Here is a 10,158-nt window from a genome sequence, read left to right as displayed (position 1 = left end):
TCAGCAGAGAGCGGCTCGTTGGTCTAGGGGTATGATTCTCGCTTCGGGTGCGAGAGGTCCCGGGTTCAAATCCCGGACGAGCCCTCTGTGAAAGGAGGTTAAACTTCCTCCTATTTTTGCCGCCGCAGCGCTCTGGAGTGTTTTTGTTGTCTTGGCCGTCCCGCGACGGATTGGCAGAGCGCAGCGAGGTTGCGGGGCTCAGAGGGTTGCGGACGGGGCAGTGCCAGCAGTGGAGGGAGGAAGTGGGGAATGAAGGAGCGATGCGGGGGAGCCAGGTTCGTCGTTGTGTGGGGAGAGAGGGCCAGGGGAGAAGGGGTCCGCTTCATCGCTACATGCCGACTGTAATTCTGTTCTAACGCAACAATGAGTCGGTCGTCCCGCTGCTTTGGCGCGATGGCGGCCGCTGTTTGTGCGATGCGCGCAGGGCTCAGCCTGTGCAGCAGCCGTCAAGTGGGTGAGTGCAGAGCGGCAAGGAGGTGTGGACTTAATAAAAAGAGAAAAAAAAAAAGAAAAACTGGGCTCGTCCGGGATTTGAACCCGGGACCTCTCGCACCCTAAGCGAGAATCATACCCCTAGACCAACGAGCCACCGCGTGAGGACTTTTCCTGTTGTCCTACAAGAATGACTAAGCGAAGGCGCCCTGCCTGAACAACTTGTTGGGCTGTTGGGTGGCGGCTGTTGAAGGTGGTGCCAAGTCTTCTGAAAGCAGCAGAAGTCGCTAATTCAGTCATCGTGATCTGAAAAAGCAGACCTGGAGCTCTGCCAGGTGCTCTCTGTGCTGACCAGCAGTGCTGCTGCTTGGTGAGCTGGGTCATCGCACAGCTTCACCTGGCCAAGCCAGGCTATGTAGGTCGCTCTGGAAGTAATGGCTCGTATTTATTTCCATGGAAACTACGACAAATATAAAGGACACACACAATAACACTAATTGATAGAGCAAATTCTCAGCTACAAAAGCTGTTTTCAAAACAGTTACTGCCATTAGCTATGCATATTTGTCAGCAATGAACAAGAGCCTGCATGCCGTGCTTGTAAAAATCTGCTCCAGCAAAAGTGACCCTCTGTTTCACAGCTGCTATGCTGGCATTGTTGCTAGGAAAACGTTGCCCACGCAGTCCATCTTTCATTGCGCTCACATCCACTATTTGGTCTCCAGAAACCTCCAGCAAGCATCACTGAATGTCAATGGGTGTCATTTTTTCCTCATGGAGGAATTCAGTGCTTTGCTCCACGTGCATCTTCATGTCAGATGACATTGTGTCAGACTGCCCCTCTGCTGCCATCTGTCACACGGCAACAACATGTATTGGGATATCGGTGGGCAGGTTCTACCTCTACTGCTAAACCTCCAACATTTGCCTCTGACGTTGTGGGACAACATACTAAAGCAGGAGGTATTGCTCTTGGAGCAGTCCTCACACATAGAGAACTCATGAACTCCGTGGAGGAGAGTAAATTAGAAAAGGAAGAGGGTCTGATTTTTAAACACTTGGGGTTACCTTGGAAAAACGCCCGGAAAGAGAAAGTTTGGGCCATTCAGGGCGTCTGAAGGTAAAGCAGTGGGTATTAGTGTGGTATCTTCTGTGGCAATGAGTACCTGCAGCCACCGAGCTGTGCTATAATCTATCCTGGCTTTCTAGAAAACTTCCCCAACGGTTAGCTGAGGGACACACTGCACAGATCTCTCCAGAGCACGGATTACGAAGAGACAAGCTATGACGTTTGCAATCCCAGGAGAGCCGTGGGCCTCCTCACCGAGAGGCTGTAGGAAAGTGCACACGGGCACAGTGCAGAGCAGGAGCCCCGCGCCTGTATTTTAGGCCTGGGAAGTCTCACGTGTGCGGTGAGCAATAGTCTTGTGATCCGGCTTGGAGCGTGTGCAACTTCATTAAAATACAACTGGAATTTTCAGGTTAAAGGCAAACGCGGTTATCCTGCTGGCAGCCAGAAGGGCCGCGGAACAGCCCGCGCTGCAGGGAACGCGTGCCGAACCGGCTCTCCCAGCCGGCAGGGTCTCACCCCGACCGGCGGACTGGGAAGCAGCGGCCGGACGCCGCCGCGCTGCCATCGGACAGAGCGTTGCTGAGTGCCGCCCGGCTCCTTTCACGCTCAGCTTCCCGGATGCCACCCGGCACGCACCCGGGCGCTCCCAGCAGACCCGGCCCCGCGCTACCCGGGTGCGGTCGCGCCCGCACCGCGCCGGGAATGACGTCCTCACGGCACTGCCCAGCGGGGCGGGGAGAGCAGGTTACGTGCCCGGCTCGGCAGGCGGGACGGCACGCTTTCATCCTGCATTGGGCGCCGACGTTTGACGGATCGGCATTTTGACCAATCATTGACAAAAGCGAGGCGGGGACGAGCTGGCCGCGGGAGGTGTGTGCGAGTGACAGCGTCGGGGCCCTATCCCGGGCAGGGAAGAAGGCCGCGAGCTGCGAGGGGGCGGGCCGGCGGCCGGGGGCGGACAATGGGGGCGCGGGGAGGTGGCGGCAGGAAAATGGCAGCGGCCGGAGGCACCGCGGGACGTTCGGCGGCCGTTGTAGCCGCGCGGCTGCCGCTCTCGGCCTGCCTGCTGGCCGCCGCCGCCTCGTTGGCTGCCGGTGAGTGAGGGGCGGGCGCCGTTTGTCGCACCTGGGGCTGCGCCCGTGGCTCGGGTGGGTCCGGGGGACGGTGGGGGAGCTGTCCTCGCGGACGAGGCGAGGCGAGGCGAGGGAGCCGGCGGCGGCTGCGGGCGCCGACCCGCTCTACTTCGCGCTGGGGAGCGGGACGGCTCGGCCCCGTGGCACGGCCGATTCCCCGCGGGCGGAGGGTGCCGGGACGAAGGGCCGGCCGCGCCCGCCGGGAAGGCCTCTGAGCGGGGAGAGCTCTGGCTGGGTTACCGCGCTGCCCTGCGGCTGGGTAGAGGCGCTCCCGCTCTTCAAACGCCTCCCCTGCTTGTCGCCGGTGGGCTGCTAGCGCGGAGGGCCGTCCTGAGAGCTGCGTGCCATTTGGCTGTTCCCCAGACAGCCGAGAGAGCTGCTCGGTTTAAAACCCACCTCCTCTGGCTTGGCTGCCAGAGGTTTCTGAGGTGATGGTTTCTCTGACTGGTGCCATGTGTGTTTTCTGCACGAATTTGCTCCTTCTCGTCCCAGATGAAAAGCAAAACGTCCAGCGTGCATGGGACCATGTGGCATTCAGGTGTGTCACTTCTTTGCAAAAGGCAAAGAGTCGGTCATCACTCTACAGATGTACCCGGAGCATCTTGGAGCAGCGCTGTGCTGCTCACATAGGTGCCAGGTCTGCCAGGGCCCAGCGACGTGGCGTGTGGCAACCATGATGCACATCAGCCTCTCTGGTTCATGTCTTTGGTTGCACAGTCATGGGACACCTGTCCTCTTTGTTGAGGGAGGACGCAGTGGAGCGGGGAGGTGAGGAGGAGCAGAGTTATAGGAAACAACTTAGAAAGCACCTTTTGTGTTTGGTCAACGGTGAAATATTTGGGTGGAGCAGTAATGACATCAGCCAAAATCAAGTGTTTGTTACTAGCACTCCAATATTAGCTGTGTACTTACTCTCCATTCACACCAGTAATGGCAAGGATAAAGCTTAGTTTTGCTGCGGCATACATACTGATGGGGTAAATTGTTCTGTGTTTGCTATTTAATTTTGAAATGAAAACAAGCAACTTTCCCAAAGCAGCTCTGTGTGTGCACAGAAAGGAGGTACCAGTGTTTGTGTGCCACCCGAAAGTGGCTTTGCTTGGTAATACTTGCTTAGTGATTGAAACTGTGCAAAAGAAGTTAGTAGCAATCTCTAAAGAAGGCTGCTGTCTATTCGTATCTGGAAACTTCTGGGAAAAAAAAAAACCCTGCAAGTCTGAGGATCCGTGCCCAGTGGTGAGGAGCTTCCTTCCAAATGGCACTGCTCTTTGGCTGTTGTTAACCTAAACTGCATTTTGCAGTAAGTGTAAGTAGAGATTGCTAAGGCTTGCTGTACGCCTTCAGAGACAGTGTAATATTTGGAATGAAGCTGAATATATAGCTTAGAGTAAAACTTAGTTCTTTGAAAATAAATATGGAAACAAAAGAAAAAAGGGCACATACTTCCCCTGACCACAACAAAAGGTAGAACTGCAGTAATGGTATGGGATGCTCAAAGAAAGAGATCACTGCAGTGCATAAAGTATGTAACCAAATGCAGTATCTTAAAGGCAAGCAAAGCTGCAAGATACTCTTGAAGGAGATCTTCCCTAGGGTGAGTAATGTAAGATTACAATTTAAAGGATTAAATGGATGCTAAAACAGCTATTTTATCTGTGTTGGACAGTGATTCTGTGCCTATTTTATATATATATATATATATATATATATATATATATTCAATATAACTATTTCAAATCAGAAATTACTCCCATGTTGGTTTCTCCCCATGCTTATACCACACACAGTTAATCCTTCTGTTTTATTTGAAAATACTTTCTTTCTTTTCTTTTTTCTTCTTCTTAAGTGTGGAGTTGATACAAGGTTTGTGTCCTTGCATGGGATAGGAGCTATGTTGCAAGCTGTTCTGTCCACTTGGATATCCAAGGTAACTAGCTGATTGGTACTGAGAAGATGACCTTCTCTAGGGTTTAAGGGTGTAAGCAGTCATGTGTAGCAGTCTGCTTTTCAGCTCCCGTGTGTTGCTTCACTTCCTGCAGTTTAGCAAGGATTCTTTTTTCTTCCTTTTTCCTTGTGCTGAATTTTCATCTCATGAGAAACTGAGAAGTGAGACTCCACCAAGCAAGTGGAATGGCAGAAGTAACTTTCTGCTCTGTGTCGTTGCCACTTGGTTGCCCAGATGTGATATGTGGCTGGGAGCGTGCTGCACAGTTAGCTGCTGTGGTTTGTGGCTCTGCTTCCTCTTGATATGCTTGGTGGCCAATAACCTGCAGTGAGACAGAAATGTTACTACATGTGATGTGTTGTACAGGCTGAGTTTAACAGCATGGTCTGTTTTGTGAGGCCAAGCACATAATTGTTGCTTCATGGCTAAATCCAGACAGCAAGTGTTAGGCTTATTTTCTTGTGTGCAACTGCATGTGTGCATTGGAGTTTGTCCTATTTGTTTATGTTCAGTCATATGAAAACTTGGTTGCTTCCTTTTCTTGTAAAAATGAAGGATCGTTCCCAAATGTTTTGTGATTCTGTGGACATTTGTGGTATGAGTAGTTAATCTAGGTATAATCTTTTGTATGGTGGGTAAGCCTAGAGCAGCTAGCCAGAGCATCAGGGAAATGAATTACCTTGGAATCCTGAATTGGTAAACCATATAAGTTATCACTTAAAGTGAGATCTGTCTTTAACACAAGGGCAGTGCCTGACTACTTCTGAAAGTCTTGAAGAATGACTAGACATTACTGGAAAGAGTGATAGTTTTTCTACCATTCTTTCTCATGCTGGCAAAGTCTGATTTTTCGTTCCCTGTCTCTTACTGCTCCTTGTGCTCACACGTGTGCACAGAGGCACATGCACACAGGTCAGTATAACAAGCAGAGGAGTACTGGGATGTTAAATACCTCTGGCATCTATTATTGCTTTGAGCTTACCTGCATGTTTCAGTTGCTTCTTGAAACGTTTTATGAAAATAACACTGCAAGTCAGGTTTGCAATGCTATCTTCATGCTTGCGCCAGGTTTAGTCAGGATTGTTGTGTTCACCCAGTCAGAAGCAGTTAGTTCTTTCAAACGGAGCCCACTGATGCTGTAGGTAGGAAGACTTCCTTGCTCGCAGCGCTTACTTGGTTTCTGCAAGGGGAAGAAGTGCTAAGGTGGGTAAACTCTCTGCTAGCTAGGTTGAAGGTGGGACTACTGCTCAGATTACCTTGCTTGTAGCAGCAGTAAGTTTTTGAAGAAGTTGAAAATATAGGTTAATGTTTTGATAATAGAATGTGGCTTGTAAGATGCCCAGGTTTCCCTTGACCCCAGCTTCCCAGTCCTCTACCTCTGTGTAATGATACATAAAACCTTTTCAGTTGCTGTCTGACTTGCAGTGGATTAGGGAATGTGTTAATCAGCTGTGTGTCAGGGGCCCTGTCTTATCCTGACTGGGAAGAGCATGCTGTGAGTGCCCTGTGTACTGTACAGGGTACCATCTGGTTTTACAAGGCAGGCATCCTGACAGGTTTAAATTGAAAGACTACTGAATCAAGATATCCCAGGAATAAATCAAAAAGCGTGGATTTTTTTACATTATTACAGTGTTGGCTGTTGTCTTTCCTTTTTTTTTCTCTTTCTTTTTTGAGCTTCGCTTATCTTCATTAGTGGGATGGTCTAGGTTAGAGTTACACTGTGCATAGTGACTAGTGCAATAGAAAGGATACTGAATTCTTGTGTAAGCGGAAGCTGTGACAGGAAAGGATAAGAACGTCTGAAGTGATAGGGAATTCAAATTGCAGTGATTTATGTTTATCTTAGAACAAGAGCTATTTAGCAGAGTAAGTATTTACTTGGTATGGCGTTTCACAGTATGCTGTACCCGCACCCATAGCATGGGTGCTGTGGATATGCACTTCGATGCATAATCAACATCAGTATTGTTTTCTGAACTAGTTGAATGATTAGGTTACCCTTCAGTCAGGCAGTCTCTCCAGTGGCTCTTTCCCACCTCCATCACTTTAAAGTGATCAGATCAGTCTGCTAGCTGTCCTAAAAAAGCCTGTTTTATAGGTGATTACATCAAGTCACATGTACATTGTTCCCTTTTACTGCTGTGTCTTTCAGCTTCTGCATTTTTGTCTTCACTGTTGGGTTAGCAGTTTCCAGTTTGTGCTGCTCTACCTTTTGCCTTGAAATGCACGAGGAAAACAAGAAAGCTGATTGTCATATGAATTTCTCCTTCCAATCTGGCAGAAGATGCTTTGCAGTACATTTGCTGGCTCTTAATACACATGATGTTAAGTGGGGCTAAGGAAGCTTGCTGGATATACTTGAGGTGGGTCAAATCAGGGCAGGTGTACTTCATTTAGGTGAAATAGCCAGTGTAGGAGATCATCCTCAATTGTCTGTTTCCCATCAGTTACAATTTTTGGTAACTTGTTTTTGTAATGTTCTGAAGTGAAATATGGTGAACAAGGCTCTTTCGGTAATAAATTCTATAAAGCTGCGTATGTAACAGAACTTCCAAGATCTAATTGGTTAATGCATCTTGGAATTTTCCATTTGCTTCACTCTTGCAGTGTGGAAAGTGAAGAGTGGTGATGCTGCATACCCTAAAGCTTGACAAAGTTGGCGCAGGCACAGGTGAAAGTGCTGCCTTTAATTGGAAGAGTTGTCTCTAGAAGTGCTTTGGCATAAACTGAGAAAGTGCTATAGACAAAGGGAGAAGCAAAGCCATCAGCACTTCCAGAAAGAGAAGTCTTCCACAGGCAAGCTGTCTGAAGCAGCTGCTAGTCATTTCTTCCTAATCTTGCACAGTCATTGTTGTGCAAACGTGGTGAACAGTGAACTGGGCTAGGGTGTTGGTGTGCTTTAAAAGAAAACAATAGAAGAAATGCCTTTCTGAATATGAGCTAGTTCCTGGTCAGATTCATCATGTTACGTCACACGTGGGCATGGGAGCTATTTAAATTGGCACCTCACTGACAAATTCTTGTGAAGCAAGAATTACTTGAAATTATGTAGCATCGGTTTTTTTTCTTTTGGTTTTGTAGTCACACTGACAAAGGTTATAAGTAGTTATTAGCTTACTGAATTTGCTATCAAGTTTGGTTAGCAAGTAGTGAGCAAGCATCAGTGAAGGTGGTATGGGATAGAGTCTGCAAAGAGCTTTAAGTTTGCTTGAGCTATTGAAAGTAAGTCTCCAGTCATACCAGAATAGATTGGCCTTGTCATCCTGCTAGCTGGGGGTTGGTAATCGGTTGGATGACTTAGTTTCTATGCTGCTAGTGCTAGATTTTCTTGAAGTATCAACAGTTCACAACATAGTTATGTTTTTATTTCTTAATACCACCTGAATACCATTTCATTTCAACTTGTATTAGCATTTAGTGCTGACCTAGAATGGAGGCAGTTGTTCCAGCCTGTGACATATACCTTTGCTGTCTGTGCCTTGAATTCTTTTTGTTTCCAACTTCTGATCCTTAATACTTTAATTTCTTTAGTAGACGTTGTGACAGTTTTAGTGGATTGCTGTAATAATTCTGGGAAATGTTCTTGATGATGTGATTCTTTCTTCAATATCTCTGTCATATGTTGAGCATATGTACTCAGTTTCTCTCAGTTCTGTAGTTAAACAAACTTAAGGTTGTTCTTTTTTGTGGGAGAAGACCACTGTGTTTCAAGGAGGCTCTTTTAAGGTATATTGTTTATCTTGTTCTCTGTTATTCTTTAATCTTAGTTCCTATTTTCATGAACCTTTCCTTGTGCCCAGGGATAATCTGCTGTGTTTGCTAGCAGCTGTGTTAGTATTGCATGATTAGAGGAAAAATAGTTGTTATCAGCTGTTCCAGATACCCTTTGCACTTCAAGTAAGTTTACTTGTCCCCTTAGGTCTTTAATTGTTTCGGTTTGACTTGGTCAACAAAAACTGTTTACTTGAGCTTGAACTCTTGTAAACTGAGTTGGTAACGGAAGGAAAACCACACAAGGTTGGAAAGCGTCCCAGTCTCTGGCATAGGCAGGGAGGTATATTGCCTTGTGATCCGTGGGGAAAAATTACTAGAATGGGGCTAGATGTTATCGCCTTCTATGCTAAATACAAATCTGCCCAAACCTGACATATGACTGGTTGTGTAACTGTGGAACATGAAGCAGTTCAACAGCAATACTTGTTTGTGGAACTCTGGGCCTTCACAAGCATCTACATTCTTTTGCTTTCCAGGTTGAGGGAGTAGTACAGTAGTTAAGTGATTGTCACAGGATAGAGCAAGAAATCTGTGGCCTATCTTGCAAGGGAGCTCAGGCACTCTGCTGTTTCTCATGCTTGTCCATAGTTTCTTGTTACAAGCGTGATCTGGAGATGTAAATCCAGCGGGAGTTCTTCTGCTGCCCCTTTGTGAAATAATGTACAGCTCTGCATAACATGAAAGAAACTACCTGAAAAAAACGAGCTTGTAGAAGCTGGTACCAATGTGACTGTTAAGACTTGTCTGTAAGTTCTGTCAAATAGGTACACAGAGATATACAGGGCAAAGTGACACTGTTACTGACAGCTTTGACAGTGTTACCACAGTCTGCCTAAGGCTTTTAGGAAAACGTTATTTCTTCCACTTGAGATAAAATGCAGTGGTTTTTCACTTTTTCTCTTATCTTTGAGTCAGGCAGAGCCCAATTGACTGTGCAAAGAGGCCAACAGAAAGCAAATGTGTTAGCAGCTGTTCTTCTGGGCCCATATCTGCTTGGGGGATGATCATTCATTCCCAGCAGTAAGTCAGTGGTAGGTGTTCATAGGCAAGGTGTCAGCAGCGTTTCTGTTGCTTAGAGCTGGTAGGGTGCCGCAGGACTGGCTGTGCTACCAAAGGCAGGAAGCTCTCTTTCTTTAGTGCACTTAAATACTTGGTGAGATAGGAAACCTGAGGAACTGTTGCAGCACTGAAATGCTTTTTTGGTGATTCATGACTCAGAGTAGAGCTAGGTCGTTCTCCCCTCCTTTGGGGCAGCTGCACTTAGTCTTTGTTGCTTTGAAACTTAAGTGTTAGGAGTGGTTGGTATGATTTTTGTCTGATCATCCTTTCTGTAGCTGATTTTGCTTTGTGCTCTGTATGAATATATTGAGTATTCTGTCGAGATTTGGGCTAGAGGCTGCCATGCTGCTATGTGAGGTGAGGCCTGGCCCAGCAGCCAACATGGCAAGACTTTGGGTGCTGCTTGGGGAAGAAAAGGCAAACACCATCCAGCAGGCAGGGGAAAGAGGAGAGGAGTGAGAAAATGCCCCACAGGCATCTGAGGAAGAGATTGCAGAGGAGATTCCCCTGCAGCAGAAATTTTGGAAGAAAGTATGATTGAGCTGATATTACCCAATAACCTGTCCAGGAGACCGTGGATTTGGAGACTATCACGTTGTGGCCCACCAGGGAGTGCATCTAGATGCAGCTTGTCCTGAAGAATCGCAGCCCATGGGTAGGACCTGTACTTTTATTGGGGAAAAAGTGTTAGGAGGAAAGAGTGGCAGTAAGAAGCCATTATGGGTTGATTGTAAACCTAT

At 47.3% G+C, this 10,158-nt stretch overlaps 1 protein-coding gene and 2 non-coding genes across 3 annotated transcripts in view; 2 read left to right on the top strand and 1 right to left on the bottom strand.

The window, feature by feature from the left end:
* The first annotated feature begins 12 nt into the window (after positions 1-12).
* On the top strand, positions 13-84 carry TRNAP-CGG (transfer RNA proline (anticodon CGG)). Its single transcript has one exon. It is a non-coding gene; the product is annotated as a tRNA-Pro (tRNA).
* Positions 85-516: 432 nt separating this feature from the next.
* Positions 517-588, bottom strand: TRNAP-AGG (transfer RNA proline (anticodon AGG)). Its single transcript has one exon. It is a non-coding gene; the product is annotated as a tRNA-Pro (tRNA).
* Positions 589-2,210: 1,622 nt separating this feature from the next.
* Positions 2,211-10,158, top strand: part of MPZL1 (myelin protein zero like 1) — a gene marked incomplete at its 5' end in the record, with an annotated part of 37,271 nt that continues 29,323 nt past the window's right edge. Inside the window, one exon of the mRNA XM_085221433.1 lies at positions 2,211-2,598. Within this exon, the coding sequence (XP_085077559.1) occupies positions 2,211-2,598 (388 nt within the window). The remainder of the gene's footprint in view (positions 2,599-10,158) is intronic.

This window comes from Meleagris gallopavo, chromosome 1 (assembly GCF_905368555.1).
Source record: "Meleagris gallopavo chromosome 1, MGAL_WU_HG_1.1, whole genome shotgun sequence".
Taxonomy (NCBI): Eukaryota; Metazoa; Chordata; class Aves; order Galliformes; family Phasianidae; genus Meleagris; species Meleagris gallopavo.
The sequence above is the reverse complement of the archived record's forward strand: the minus strand, read 5'-3'. Positions and strand labels throughout refer to the sequence as shown.